Below are 16,508 nucleotides of genomic sequence, written 5' to 3'. Positions count from 1 at the left end.
AACCCATGGTCATGGCACCAGAACGGCTTGCTTTAGCTAAATGCACCCTTCTATTCGTCATCAGTCTAATTTCTAGCAAACGAGTTTGAGCACTAAAGAACACAGCAATACAAGAACAGCACAGTTAAACAATATAATCATTGAAAAGATATTTTCATGATTGACAATTTCATAGCTGCAGGAATTCAATGCATAATCCAGTGTTTGCAAATCACGTTTCCGCATCGCTACATCTGGTCTTATCGCCGATCATGAGTGACCGGCAAGACGACAGCGAATTCTTTCCTCTTCTTCCTCCTCCAACTTGATTGTGTGTTCCCATTTATAACTTTTTGTTCAGTGACCGTTGGGGAATCATTTTTGAAATTCCAGCCGTTGATAACCGCCATAATGGTTTTTAATAATTCCACTCTACCTTAACGGAAGTTCAAACGGCCACCTCTCTCTTGAAAGATAACGAACACTTCTGCAACTTCTATTCAGGAGGAGGGTATGGAAAATCAAAATTGGCGTTGCTTGGCCTTGGCAGAGTCTACAAATCACTTTTGCATAGGCTTGCCAGATTTCTGAAATGCTCAATCGGGACACCGGAATGCCCCCCCCCTTTCCCCAATTGTCGCAAGTACTGGAAAGGGTATACACATGCTGCTGATTTTTGGATTATTTTAATGGACAGTTTATTCTTAATGCTATGAATACATAATTACTGAACCAAAAAAAATGAGGTAAGCAGATGAAATTTGAACATTTCGCTTCTTAGATCTAAATATTTACAATTTAGCTTAGTTAGAAAACACACTTTGAATGAGAATTTTAAAAAAAGGACAATATTTAGACATACTTTTCATTTTATGGGAATTTTTTAGACAGTCTATTTTGGTTTTAACTGTGTGGTAAAAATCCTCTCAAGCTAATCCGGCATTAATTTTACAAGTAAATGTCACAAACGATTTAAGTGGCATTAATATAAGTAACAGCGATTATCCTAAATAATCATTCATAGTTAATTATTTTTAGGCCTTTCTGTTAATTTGTAATCAAATTTATCTTTTTCCCGGACATAAAGTAAAACAGCCGGGACGCCGGGATTTCTTCTGAAAACCGGTACTGTCCCGGTCAAACCGGGACGTCTGGCAAGCCTACTCTTATATCGTCGTTGCGTTGACCCTTGAACTTATTTACGACCCACCACATGAATTTTTTGCAATATTTTTTTTTATTTATCATTTACCGTTTTCCTGTGATAATTTTTTTAAAACTGTCAGTCTTTCTCAGGACACCCTGTAGGTTGCAATTAATTTAATACAGCGAGGCCTATCCACCCTTGTGCTGATGCGATAGCCACCAATAGCTACGGAGGGTCAACAGATTGAAAGCCCATTGAGATAAAAATAAAATTGTTTTAAAAACTGCTAAATCTTAAATTTAAAAACAAATTGCACTATCATCAATAATGGTGCTATTGTGCAATCTACCAAGCAGCCCGGTTATCACATTCTGAGACTGCATTTTCGTTCTCATTAGAATTAATTAGTTCTAATAAGTTCCAATTAGTTCACACAAGAACGAAACTGCAGTCTCAGGATGTGCTGTCTGGTATATTGCATGTGGTTCTGGGGGGGGGGGGCCTTAGCTAGAGCCCTGGAAAAGGTCAGATTGACTTATCCGACGTTTTGGTTCCAAGACAGAATTAGATCATACCTCATCTCTAGTATTTATAAATACGTTATAATATTCGCAGGTAGCTATGTCGCAAAACACCTGATGATAAGTTGAGTAAAATATCACTTAAAATGAATCCAAAAGATAACTTAGTTCACAAATTCACCAAAAATGTATCGGGAACAGTTTACTGTAATAAACGTCATTTCCACACCTTATTTGTTTTCAATTTGTATTAATTAAATCCTCTTCATTTACAGAATAATATAGTCAAACATCAATCAGGCAACACATCTAAAGCTTGGACACCAGATTTCTGCAATGAGGCTTTTGTAAAAATACTCTTTTTTTTCGCCCGGTAATTCTGGAATCAAAATGCCGGAGAAGTCAACTCCCCTCATATAGGAGCCTTAGTTCCTCTGACTCTGAGGTACAGATTTATCAAGATGGCTGATCTATATTGCAGCTCTTATCATGCAGGTAATGTGCGCGGGGTTGTCGTCGAAAACGATGGCTGCCTCTCCCGCCGAATGTTAACGGGAACTCTTTCAAAGAAAACGAAAGTGACTCACCGAAACCGGAAATGAAACCCTTTAAAAAATATCAATGACAAATCTGCGTATGACCATCCCCCTCGGGGGCATCCCCCTTTAACTTTGGAATAAATCGACAGATTATTTATTTATCGAATTATCTATTGCATATCTTAGTATTCAGGTACTTTAACTAACAATGCCCCACTCTAAAAAGGTATGACAAGTTCCAAAATGCTACGAAGCAAAGTCCCGCAAAATAAAAAGTAAAGGAAAGAAAAAGACATCCCAAAAATAACGTCAATGGCATGATAGTTTTTGTTTCTCATGGAGCGGATAGAAAAAGCCCTTGAACCTATTTCTCGAGGTGAAACATGAGCAGATTGGACTAGAACCCCTATAACTGGAGAGGCCGACGCATCCGCCATTTTGGAGCAAACGTAAAACGGGGAAAGCTACCTTTATTGGCAATCATTCGCCTAACGGAACAAAAAGAGTCAGATAGCGAAGGTGAACATTGGCGAAATTTTGGAAACAGTTGGCGTCGTTTCCAGGCTGCCAGTCACTTCGTGGGCTATTAATTATCCATTTTCTTTTTTCTTTCTGTATCTTCTGGAAATCTGAAGAGTTGAAATCCTTTTCTGTGGAGCTGTTTGCACGATTAACAGCCGAACAACTATCTATTTGACTCAATTTAACGCATGCTAAAGAAACGTAAATATCAGCAGCAATGCTATCGCTACAAAGCACTAAATCAAGTTTGCTCCAAAATGTCGGATGCGTCGGCTCCTCCGAAGGAGCAACGTATTTCGTTTCCCCTAACTAAAGCATACGAAGACTTGCATTCGTACTCACATCATCTTACGTAATATTCTCCGAGCGACATACGTCGCCGTTAATTTTGCGAAAAACACAGAATGATCTTCGATACTTAATTTGCAATTACATAAAGAAGAATTGTAATAAATTTAACTGATAGTTTAGCGAATAATAGCTATTTTGCCCGAGCGAAGTTATTTGATTATAGGGTGCCCCCCCCCCCCAAGGGTGATAGGGTATCTGCCAAATACCAGGGAATGCTCTCCCCCTAGAACGAGAATCCCCTGAAAACTAACCAAGAGTCACTAAAAGTAGTTCCTTAAACATTTTAAGAGTGAAGAACAGAGTGTGGTGCGTCTTCAATTCAAGAAGACCTGAAGGAGAAAAACTGCTTCTTAGAGAGAAGTAAAGTAGTACAGTCACATAAGAGAGAAAAAAAAAAGAGTTGTGAAGTTTAGCTTTTATAAAAGTGCCTGTCACTTGCGGTTTTGTCGAAAAAAGATATCAGGCACAGAAAAGTTCTAAGGAATAATTTATGTCGAAAGCATTCTGATCGAAACTAGTTATTGATGTTAATTCGCATGTCTTTTTTCTCTACTTTTTGTAAGAATTTTTGAAAAAGTCTAAAAAAAGTTTAGCTTTCTCCTTTTGTAATCTGTAAAACATTAGGAAATGTTGTGTGGTCCTACAGGGCAACACAAACAACATGTGTATTTTTTTAAGGAGTTACAGTACTTCGAAAATGATCAAGCGATCAAAAAAAAGTTTAATGCTTATTTCAAAAAAAAAAAAAAAAAAAAAATTCAAACACAGGGAAAAAGTTTCATCGCTTTAGGTAAAATATTTTTAAAGTTATGAGTGGTTTTAGGTCGTGCTAGCTATGTGTACATACCTATGCAAAAGAAAATCTTTGGATTGCTTTTTCTCGATGATTGATTTTTTTTTTTTTTGCGATTTCATGCTATTAGAATCCTTAGGAATATTGTTACAAATTCTGTAAATAGTAATTACTGTAGTAACGTAACCTGTAAATAGTTTCCCGTAATGAATATACAACCCCTTTTCATTCGGCTGAAGTATACGATCCCCTATTTCCTTTTCTTTTCATTGATAAAATTTGAAAACGGTCTACGCATTTCGGGAGGCAGTAAGAATGTTGTGGAAACTTCTTCAATGTTTATAAAGGCGTCCCGCGTGATAAAAAGTGGAGTTTCGATTGAGATTTCGAACTGAGAGCGTATTTGCTCTGTTTATTGCGAGGCATTTCGCTGTGTTGTTTTTCGTATTTGGAAGTAAATACGTGTGTAACCGTTGAGTTTACGGTTTGTGTGATATTTGCTTAATTGCTGATGATTAATTTAGCAGTTGTTGACGATCTTTCCTGTACATAGTGTAAATAAATTCTCTGTGTTTTTAATCAAGAACTGTGTCGTCCTTTCAAGAAAGTTGGAAGTCTCGCCGGATCCGTTACAATTTGGCGCCTAACGTGGGGCTTCTTCCGGACTTTCTTGGAGTAAGTGTGACTTTGGACATTTTTTCATAATGACTGTTTGAATTTATAGACTTTGTTTTTATGGTGATTACTCGCGCAAAGGATGATCAATTAAAACAACTTCTTGACGCAATCAATGCTGTGAAAAGTGACTTGACTGAAAGTTTTGCGGCTAATCAAGAACAATTGAAAAATGAATTAGCGACTAACCAAGAACTGTTAAATAGTGATTTAACTGCTAAAATTACTACAAGTCAAGATGAAATGAAAAGTGACCTAACGTCGATGAAAACCATGATGGACAATCAACTAACCGCCATGGGAGATAAAGTCGATGCTCTGGAAGAAAAATTTGATACTGAGGAAGAGCGCATCGCCAATGTGGAAAATAAGTTGGTAGAAGAAGACAAGAAATTGACTTCATTTAAGGAAGAAATAATTAAGGACGTGAAAAGGAGATTGGCGACCGCGGAAAGCAGCTCTGTACGGTTTGGCGCTCCCACATCGGTTGCTCGACCGTCCATTAAACTTGCCACATTTGATGGGAAAACTTCGTGGCAGGTTTACAAAACTCAATTCATGATAGTGGCGGAAGCGAACGGATGGGACTCTGCTACCAAGTTCTGCCATCTTGCAGCATCCCTGAGAGGTGACGCAGCGGACATTCTCCAGACCCTTCCGGACAGCCAGCGCCTGGATTTTGCCGCCCTCACATCTGCGTTGGAGCTTCGCTTCGGTGAGAAGTGCCAGAAAGATTTCAGCCGACTCCAGTTGAAGTCCCGTTTCCAGAAAACCGGGGAAACTCTGCAAGAACTTGCGGCGGATATCGAGAGACTGTCTCATCTTGCTTTTTACGACTGCCCTGCGGATGTTCGAGACAACCTGGCACTCAACTACTACATTGACGGGGTTCGAGATCCGGAAATCCAGAAAGCTCTACGGATGGCGGATGTCAAAGACCTGAATTCTGCTGTTGTGTATGCGATGAAGTTGGAGGCCGCCCAGCAAGCAACCCGTGCGGATCGCCATCCCATCCGAACTCTGGAAGCTGATGAGTCTGATTCCAGGTCGTCAGATCTCGCTGAACTTGAGAGACAACTCGGTGACTTGGCAAGACATCTGAACAGCATAACAGCCCAAAGGAAACAAGAGCAGAAGTACTGGAAATGCGGTAGTGAAGGGCACCTGCGAAGGAGTTGTCCGGCTCGCCAAGCTACGCGAGGGAAGGAAATTACCACCGCCAGAGCTCTGCAGATTTCCTCTTCTAGTAGCGGCAGTAATGGACTTTTCATTTACGCACATGGAAATGGGAACCCCTGCAGACTGATTGTCGAGACTGGAGCCAATGTGAAAATCGTCAGGACAGATGTGGCTCGTGAATTTGGGTTGAAACTGTTGTGGACATCGCCACGCGCAAGTCTCCAGACTGTGACAGGTGACAAAATTGAGATTGAGGGTAAAGTGGACTTGGAAATAGTGTTTGGGAATGCCACCTACCATCATACGGCATTCGTTGCTGATATCACGGACCCCTTCATTCTCGGATTGGACTTTTTAAAGAAATACGACTTCACCCTTGACTCAAGACTAATGAACTGCACTCGATGAGAGAAGACATAGCCATCTCCAACGTTGAAAATGATGTAAAATCCGCTCATCAAATAATAGCCTAAACAGATTTATCGATTCCCTGAAGGTCAGAATCATTAATACCTGGCTCCATTGAAGAAACCAATAGTTTTCAATTTGGACTCATTGAATACCCTAACCTAAGCAATAGCCTAAAAGGAGTGCTGGTAGCATCCACGCTTGTGGACCTTTCTAAGGATGTAATTCCTGTGAGAGTAGCCAACGTGAATGAAAGGCCAAGGAATATCCGGAAAGGTGAAGTGTTAGCAACTTGTACTCCAGTGAACTGCATCATTAGAAGAATCAATTCCCCCAAGACTGTGTCTTCTGAGTCCTTGAAATCGAAGTTAATTGGTAGGGCGCCATTATCAAAACATCGAAAAACTGCTGCGGAACAATTGGTGGACGATTTCAAGCATCTGTTTTCATCTACATCGGAGGATGTTGGCCGTACGAATTTAACGCAGCATAGGATCTACACTGGAGAACACCCCCCTATTAAACAGCATCCAAGACGACTACCGTTCGCCAAGAAGGAAGAGGTTGAGACCCTCCTGAAAGAGATGCAGGAGAATGATGTCATCGAACCCTCGTCCAGTCCTTGGGCCTCTCCCATCGTCTTGGTCCGAAAGAAAGATGGTTCCACCAGATTTTGTGTCGATTACCGGCGGCTGAATGAAATCACCAAGAAAGACAGTTACCCTCTTCCACGGATAGACGACACCTTGGACACTCTTTCCGGACACAAGTGGTCTTCGACCCTGGACTTGAAGAGCGGCTACTGGCAGGTTGAGATACACCCTGATGACCGAGAGAAGACAGCGTTTACAACTGGACAAGGCTTATGGCAGTTTAAAGTGATGCCCTTCGGCCTCTGCAATGCAACAGCTACGTTCGAGCGTCTTATCGAGACAGTGTTAAGAGGACTTTCCTACGAATCCTGTCTGGTCTACTTAGACGATATCATCATCGTGGGACGCAGTTTCGAAGAACATCTGGCAAATCTTAGGAAGGTGCTGCAAAAGCTTAAGGAAGCCAATATGAAGTTCTCTTCTGAAGGTGTACAAACCGATCCAGAAAAGGTATCTGCGGTCAAGAGTTGGAGTCGTCCCGAAAACATCCATCAGCTGCGAAGTTTCCTGGGGCTCTGCACGTACTACAGGAAGTTTGTAAAGGGTTTTTCCAACATTGCACGACCTTTGCATAAGCTGACGGAGAGCAAGCAAAAGTTTCAATGGTCCAAAGAATGCGAAGATGCATTTCTACGACTGAAGGAGGCTTTAACATCAACGCTTATCCTCGCCTATCCTCAGCCTGAAAAATCCTTCATCCTGGACACTGATGCGAGCAACGAGGGCATCGGAGCTGTTTTATCCCAAGAAATTGACGGAAATGAACATGTCATCGCTTACTGGAGCAAATGCCTATCAAAGTCAGAGCGAAATTACTGCGTCACCAGAAAACAGTTACTGGCCATAGTGAAAGCTGTAGAACACTTCCATCATTACCTCTACGGCCGAAAATTTCTGCTTCGGACAGATCATGCCTCGTTAACTTGGCTTTTGAACTTCAAGAAGCCAGCCAACCCACCCTGAAGAAAGGCCAGATAGGTCAGATAGCCAGGTGGATACAGCGGCTCCAGGAATATGACATGGAGACCAAGCACCGAAAAGGGTTGTCTCACGGTAATGCAGACGCTTTATCAAGGAGGCCCTGTCCTGAGAACTGCAATTATTGTTCCCGAATCGAGAAACAGTATGGAACGACTAGCCCTACTGCCTATCAGGTGACAGTGACTCCAACATCATCAGAACCTGATCCATGGAGTGATGACCAAGTTCGAAAAGATCAACTTGAAGACCCCGACATAAAACCAATTTTGGAGTTCATGGAAAGTGACAGTCGACGCCCTAGCTGGCAGGACGTTTCCATCTTCAGTCCAGCAACAAAAAGATACTGGGCTTTATGGAACTCACTCCATTTACGGAACGGCGTACTGTACCGAAAATGGGAATCTGATGACTGCAAAACATCTAGGTGGCAGTTACTACTTCCCCGATCAAGGATTTTAGATGTTCTGAAAGAAATACATAGTAGTGCGACTGGAGGACATTTTGGTGTCTTGAAAACCCTCAATAAAGTTCGGGAGCGCTTCTTCTGGAGCAAGGCGAAGGATGACGTGGAGAAGTGGTGCCATTCTTGTGACGCCTGTGCTGCTCGTAAAGGACCGAAGAAAAGAAGCAGAGGGAAGCTACATCTGTACAACGTTGGAACTCCTTTCGAACGAATTGGGATCGACATCCTGGGTCCTCTACCAAGAACTGCTGATGGGAACAAATACATTCTTGTTTCCATCGAATATTTCACCAAATGGCCCGAAGCGTATCCTATTCCAGATCAAGAAGCTACCACCGTAGCAGAGACTCTAGTCCAACATTGGATCTCGAGATATGGAACACCTTTGCAGATTCATTCCGATCAAGGGAGGAATTTCATCTCTGCTGTGTTTAAGGGCCTATGTACCGGATATGCCCCATCTCAGATGCTCTTCGGACGAGAGCTTCGGCTACCTTGTGATCTCGTCTTCGGTCGTCCTCTGGATGCGCCTGAATCGCCTGAGGAGTACATCCAGGATCTCCAGGCCCGCTTGGAAGACGTTCATAACTTCGCACGAGAGCGAATCAACATCGCGGCGGAGAAGATGAAGACCCGATACGACACAAGGTCTACTGGACATGAATTCAACGAAGGCGACAAGGTTTGGTTATGGAAACCCATCCGACGGAAAGGTCTCTTACCCAAATTGCAGTCGCATTGGGATGGACACTACAAAGTCCTTAACCGACTGGATGACGTCGTAGTGAGGATCCAAAAATCACCTAATGCAAAACCTAGGGTTGTACATTATGATCGGTTAGCCCCATACTATGGCCATAGTTCATGAGTATTACGTAAACAACCATGGTTGATAACATAAAAGTTGTAGATCATTTTTTTTGCTTTTAATGTTTAGTAATATTTCTTGTTATTCTTGTGTTTCCTCTGCATTATTGGTTGTTATTTAATGTGTGTATTCGTGAAATTGTGATTGAAGTTTGCACCCTTTCTGGGGATTGTACTGCCCGGGACGTGCAGTCCTTGGGAAGGGGGCAATGTTACAAATTCTTTAAATAGTAATTATTGTAGTAACGTAACCTGTAAATAGTTTCCCGTAATGAATATACAACCCCTTTTCATTCGGCTGAAGTATACGACCCCCTATTTCCTTTTCTTTTCATTGATAAAATTTGATAACGGTCTACGCATTTCGGGAAGCAGTAAGAATGTTGTGGAAACTTCTTCGATGTTTATAAAGGCGTCTCGCGTGATAAAAAGTGGAGTTTCGATTGAGATTTCGAACTGAGAGCGTATTTGCTCTGTTTATTGCGAGGCATTTCGCTGTGTTGTTTTTCGTATTTGGAAGTAAATACGTGTGTAACCGTTGAGTTTACGGTTTGTGTGATATTTGCTTAATTGCTGATGATTAATTTAGCAGTTGTTGACGATCTTTCCTGTACATAGTGTAAATAAATTCTCTGTGTTTTTAATCAAGAACTGTGTCGTCCTTTCAAGAAAGTTGGAAGTCTCGCCAGATCCGTTACAATATTTTCCTGTTAAAAACACAGCTTTAAAGTAATACTTTTGCAGTGAGGATAATATATTCAACAAAACTGTGCATTGGATAAGCATTTCATAAAAAAGACTCAAATGTTTAGAACATGTTATACCTATAAAAAATTAAAAAAAAATAAGAATTACGATTTTTTACATAATAACCCCAGAAAGTTTTCTAATAAATATTTAAGCAAATGAATGCACACATTTTTAGAGATGATTATTGTAATCGTTTAGCATAAAACTTTTTTTTTAAAGTTCAAAAATAGAAAAAGACCTTAAAGATTTTAAAAAATTAAAACCTTCTTGCATTCTTTGAATTTTAAAAAAAAAAGTGGCCAATTTAAAAAAAAAAAAAAAACTAAAGTTATTTGATTTAGGTTTCACTTTTTCGGATTTTCTTTTTTCAAATATTTCCCATTCACAAAGTTCCATTAAACGTTGCATATAGGTAAAATATGTTACAAAGAACCACCTCGTGACGATAGCTCAATTTTGATAAAAATTGCAGTTACGAGTTTTGTGCTCTTAGCACGGCAGCATACTATACCAGCCTTTTTCGTAAACAGTTATCATGAAAAATGGATGTGACGCTTATTTGAAAAAGAACAATATTCTTCTAATATTCACTCAAACGGTTTGGGGTCAAAATGTCGCCACCTAAATGTCGCGGGACAAAATGTCGCGGCCAAAATGTCGCCGTTCCAAAATGTCGCCTGTCCAAAATGTCGCCGGTCCAAAATGTCGCCGGGCCGAAATGTCGCCGGCCCAAAATGTCGCCGGTCCAAAATGTCGCCTGTCCAAAATGTCGCCTGTCCAAAATGTCGCCTGTCCAAAATGTCGCCTGTCCAAAATGTCGTCGGTCCAAAATGTCGCCGGCCCAAAATGTCGCCGGTCCAAAATGTCGCCGGGCCAAAATATTGCCGATCCAAAATGTCGACGGTCCAAAATGTCGCCGGGCTAAAACGTTGCCTGTCCAAAATATCGTCGGACCAAAATGTCGCCGGGCCAAAATGTCGCCTGTCCAAAATGTCGTAGATCCAAAATTCGTTTATTCAGTTGGTAAGAAAAATTTAAATGTACAAAAATGATGTTTAACACCAAATTTGCAGAATGAATGGTTACTGCCTTTAATGAATGTCTCCGTTAAAAATGGGACTGGACTAACTGAGTTTCATGATAAATTCTAAAAAGATTATTCCGTTTCGATTCGCAACTCTCGGCTGTTTTTCAGCAAACAAATAGAATACAAGCGTTACGTTATCTTATTTCTTGTGACTCGCTATCTACCAACTGTAAAACGTTCTGACGGCGTTCAGTTCTGACGTTCGCTAAATTATTTTAAACTTTTCTTCAAGAATAGTGTGCGTTTGTAGGTGACCGATTTTTTGGGGACATTCTACGTCAAAATCTGTAGTAAGAATTCGAACGATACCCGCAAGTACCCATATATGATTTAGGGCTGCGTGGTTTTTTGCGTCAATTCGTTCAAGATAGTGGAGTAACTGAACGTTTTCATCGATATGCGTGACTGTCATTGCTCAAAAAATGATGAACGGAATCAAATAAAATGTTAGGAAGCAGCAGGAGGACAGATTTTGGGCTCAATAACACAGAGGGTGAAGCAATCGAATGTTTTTTCCTTTCTTTTTTATTATTTGTGATTGATATATCTCAAAAAGTAATACAGTAGACCCTCGTTTTCAGCGGTTTTATTTTACGCGGTTTCGATTATACGCGGTTGAAGATTTGACACCTTTATTTTATTTACGCAGATGAGTTTCGGTTTTACGCAGATGCGGCAAGGCAAACAGGTAACATTTTCCTCTCTTTCAAAACCCAAGCTCCTAAAGATTGCAGATTACACGTAACTAACTGCATTTTGGCGTGCTAATAATCGAACTTGGGTCCTTGGAGACATTTTATGCGATTGGTTCCAGAGCTTTTTCCATTATAGAAGTAAAGTGATTAAACTCACACAGTTCAGAACTCACTGGAAGAAGAGCTTTTAGGAGTGACAAAGGAGGTCAAAACCAACGTGGATACCGACTCCGGTGACACACAACCAAAAACGCTCACAATGAAAATTTTCGAACCATTCGTAGACAATAGGAATGATCTTTCTGATTTGTTAGTGAAAGAAGATTCTATCATGGAAATGACGCAAGTGATCATGGATAAGTTAATGCTAAGCAAAGAATTGGAGGAAAAATTCTTAATGACTACCAAAAAACTATCATAGTCAGCTCTTCTTCATAAACAGAACACGAAATTAGTTTGATTTCTTTATGCATATTGTGCATAAAAATTGATATAAGTACACATTAAACTTATTATACAATTAGTCATCACTAGAATGAAGTATTTTTTTTAATCTACGGAACCTAATTCCTATTTTGACACTAATATTAGGTCTCAATTTACGCGGTTTCGATTTACGCAGCATTTCCGTGGAACATAACCTAACGAGGGTCTACTGTACAAGGGTTAAGACAAAATTTGGTCTACAGGTATATCTTAAAGGGCAAGTTGCTCACTTATTTTTGGCTTCAGTCATCCCAAAAGGATGGATCACAGAATAATTTTTATCGTTTTATGTGACTGCTATATCTCAAGAAGTAATGCGAGGATTCATACAAAAATGTAGTATACAAGTGAAATTAAACGAAAACAAGCCTTATTTTCGTTCTAAGTTGAGTTTCGTAATCGTTTACGTGAGTCAGTGTAATTAAATATAATAAAAAATATACTGAATTTATATATGAGAGGTTGAGCCTGATATCAATAAAATCTAAATTAGCCGTGTATTCCTCTCATTTTTGTAGCACTTTAACTAGCGTGAGTGTTAAATAAAAACTGAGTTTGCATTCTTATATAATTTGCGTAGTAAAAATTCACTAATTAAAGCAGCAATTTTTTTCTGAGAGAGAAAAACTCTTTTGTTTATTATTATTATTATCAATATTCTTTTCTTTCTGAATTACCAAGCTATATTAAGCTGGAACTATTACTTTCTGAAACTCATTTTAAAAAAAGTCTAGGTCAAAATTGATCTGAATAATCTCATTGATATCAGTTATTTCACCCTACATTATGAATTTTTTTCTTTTCTATTTAAAATTGGAAAATGTGATTAGCTGACAAGCGCTACTTCGCATGCATGAAAGTATCCTCTTGAAAACCTTCAATAAAATAGCTGTTCTGAAATTGTCCCTTGATGTTCTATCGAATATATAAATTTCATGAATGTTGAGAATTGAAAATATTTGTCATCGCGTAGAGTCGTTTTTCAAAAATCTGAGTGAAAGGCACCTGTTTTAGCTGTTACGGGTTTCATTGATTTCAAAGGATTTGACGGTGAACATTTCGACGTAATTTCAGAATTTTACTCATAAGAGATGGGAGTTCCCACGGCAGTTTTGATCTTACTTTAACCAACGTATATCTCACTGAAAACGTAGTTTTTTTTTTTTTTTTTTTACAGTTCTTAGGGTAATGTTGATAAATCTATGAGAAAATTAAATTTCATTAAGATACTTTTCTACTTTATTTCCACCCTGGCCCGTGATTTCGAATTTTTCCAGTGAAAGGGGGGATAGGGAGAGGGAGGATAACGGGCGTATGTATAACCAATGCAAATTTCATAGGATTGCTATAAAAACCACTCCCACTTGTATATAAAAAAAATTCAAAGTCGAGGGCCATTCCGCCTGATCCCCTAAATGACTGACCTGTCGCTACCGTAATAATATGCTAGAGTGAAGGAGTTATTTGTTTTTACTTCATTACGCCAAAAAATACAAACCGCCTATTCTCTTGCCATATTCAAATTGCGCCTCACTATTCTTTCATTCGCGTTTAGAACAGTTTAGTTTTACTTCCATACCAATTTTTTGTCTGAATCCTTGCGTAACATCTTGATCCTTTATGTTATATCTTGAGTATTATTATTAATCAGATTAAACGAGAAAGAGAATTCCGTTGCAGCAGCCTTTCACATGTTTACGTTTGTAATAGTATACAGAAAAACGTATGTTTTTCTGAAAACTATTAATTTTCTGGAATTAATCTGATGTTTACGAATTAAGACAGGAGAAAACGTTTGGAATTTTTGAAGGAACTTACTTTGAAAGGCAATTAATATTCTTTCGCAACTTTTATGCTGGAAAGCATCGACGTACATTTAAATTTTTCGTACAAATTGAACTAGCGAATTTTAGGCCGGCGACATTTTGGACCGGCGACATTTTGGACTGGCGACATTTTGGGCCGGCGACATTGTGGACCGGCGACATTTTGTACTGGCGACATTTTGGACCGGCGACATTTTGGACTGGTGACATTTCGGGCCGGCGACATTGTGGACCGGCGACATTTTGGGCCGGCGACATTGTGGACCGGCGACATTTTGGACCGGCGGCATTTTGGACTGGCGACATTTCGGGTCGGCGACATTTTGGGCCGGCGACATTTTGGCCGCGACATTTTGTCCCGCGACATTTTGGCCGCGACATTATGGGCGTATACCCACTCTCCAAACCCGTTTTCGTGCGGTCTTTTTTTTTTTTTTTGTGCGATTCTCTCTTTTTTTTTTTTTTTTTTTTTTTTGTGCGTTACATGAAAATTTCAATCAAATTAGGACTCAATTGACTACCTTATCTATAAGTCGAGTGCTTAATAGGATAATTTTATGCCAATATTTTTTTACGCTTTTCTTTTTTTATGTGGTCCGTATCTGCCGAACAAAACAGGCTTGAGTGTACAGGGAAACTTTAACTAGCATCAAATAAGAAAATTAAACACGTTGGCGAAAACTTTATTCGCTTATGTGAGAGTCACAGGGATGAAAATGTCAGCAATGAAATCACAGTTTTCAATGTTAACTCAACTCTTCATCAAAACAACACGGATTCGTCACAATCCAAAAAGATGTTTATGAATCTTAAGACTTCGAGTTAACTGCGCATAACTAATATTCATCCATGAATAACATAATGTTGAAAATAAAGGTAATGTATGCTCACTTTTGGTATACTCTGCACATTTGAGTACAAATTAATCTCATTCTACTACCGTTAGCTTAAAAATTCAACAGTGCTAATGAAAAGGAGGGAAATGAATTTATTTTCTTAATTTAAAGTATTTAATCAAAAAACAATGCAAAAACACTTTACACATAATGACACAAAAAAAGGCGTACTTACTAAGCTCAATAGCGTACAGCAGTCTCCCGCATCCTTTTTGGCTAGATGCTTGCGCAAGTATTTGAAGTATATGTGCTCCAAAAGTAAAACCAGTATTGTAAATACGACTCCGATGCCTAGCAGCAAAAATGCACTCATAAACTGATTTACATCCAAGGGTTTGCTCACATTGCGTTTGTTTCGAGTCGGTTTGCAAGCACCTTGTAGCCAAAACCTTTGCAATCTTTCAAGATCTCCTGCAAATGGAAAACACCTGCCCATTAGCTTTCAATAGCTCACAAATTTGCAATCAGAACAAGACAATAAAAATGGATGTAATTATTTAAAAAAAAAAATTCACTTAAATATCTATACATTCACAAGCCTAAAGGCCAGGGGTGATTGTGAGTTCATCAAAAAATACCTGAACGTTTCAAACCGAAAACGGGGGGAGGGGGTGTAATCTTTGGCCCCTATTACTTAAGTGCACCTTTGCCATAGTATTAAATAGTTCTGAGTCAAAATATTGTTTGGACATTTAGTTAAATTTTTAATGGGTTACAAAGGTACTTATGAGCTGGTGTTATACAAATTATCTTGACATTTGTCCATCTTAAGGCTCTTGCAGGTGTATTAGCAGGGATGAGTATTATATATTTTAAAAAAAATTGCGGAGGTAGGGAGATAAAAGCATAACGAGAAAAAAAAAAAAAAACATAATTCCGATATTTTCGGACATAAAAATACTGGAAACACGTCCGAAAATACCGGAAATTCGGTAAAATACCGGAACACAATCACCCCTGCCTAAAGCATTGTAAAAACAATTTAGAAAAGCTCCTGGAAAATAATGGCAGCTAATATGACAAACTCTTGCCAGTAACGTATCTGTGAAAAACAGGAAAGATTCCAGCTAAAATTCAGTGACTTTCCTGAAATTAACCTGGAATCTTTCTGAGGAATTCACAAACATTCCGAATAAAAGTAGGTCACATCTACGGAAAAAAAAGAAAAATCAGGAACCCTATAGGAAACCTTGAATATGTTTATAGTAATCGTATGTCGCCATTCTGATTCACTAGGAAAGCTCCTTAAAAAGCATTTTAGAAAACATGGCGAAATCTAATACAGACCGTCAAGCAAGCATCTAGCACTTAATTTTCCCGCTCTTCTTGAAAAGTTTAGGTATCCTTATATTATATTTTTCCCTCTTTAGGGACTAATTCAGCCCGAAGAGACCGTGCTGGAGCTGAAACTGAAATATTTAATCAAAATGATAATTATATTTTAAAACTGGTAGCCAAAATATTTTTCCCAGCTGTGAGAAGTCCGCAGTCATGCAACATGTAGCTTAGGGTGTTTCAAAAAGACATGTAAAAAAAAAAGTTTCTCCTAGATAACAGGACACCCATCAATATTTTTAGACTTGTGGATAGTAATATGGTGGAAGAATTTTAGTTTCCTATTTCAGCTGAAAGAGGCTGCTTAACCCCCTCCCCCGAACTTCACACGTATGGGGAGGGGGTTAAAAAATAC

General features: G+C 39.2%; 1 protein-coding gene across 1 annotated transcript in view; it reads right to left on the bottom strand.

Annotated features, from left to right (window-relative positions):
• LOC129228294 (glutamate receptor ionotropic, NMDA 2B-like) overlaps positions 1 to 16,508 on the bottom strand; it is a 188,612-nt gene that overhangs the window by 10,302 nt on the left and 161,802 nt on the right. Inside the window, exon 13 of the mRNA XM_054862972.1 lies at positions 14,994 to 15,229. Coding sequence (XP_054718947.1) covers positions 14,994 to 15,229 — 236 coding nt within the window. The remainder of the gene's footprint in view (positions 1 to 14,993; positions 15,230 to 16,508) is intronic.

Source organism: Uloborus diversus, chromosome 8, assembly GCF_026930045.1.
Source record: "Uloborus diversus isolate 005 chromosome 8, Udiv.v.3.1, whole genome shotgun sequence".
Classification (NCBI taxonomy): domain Eukaryota; kingdom Metazoa; phylum Arthropoda; class Arachnida; order Araneae; family Uloboridae; genus Uloborus; species Uloborus diversus.
Note: the sequence above shows the minus strand (reverse complement) of the source record. Positions and strands in the feature narration are given on the sequence as shown.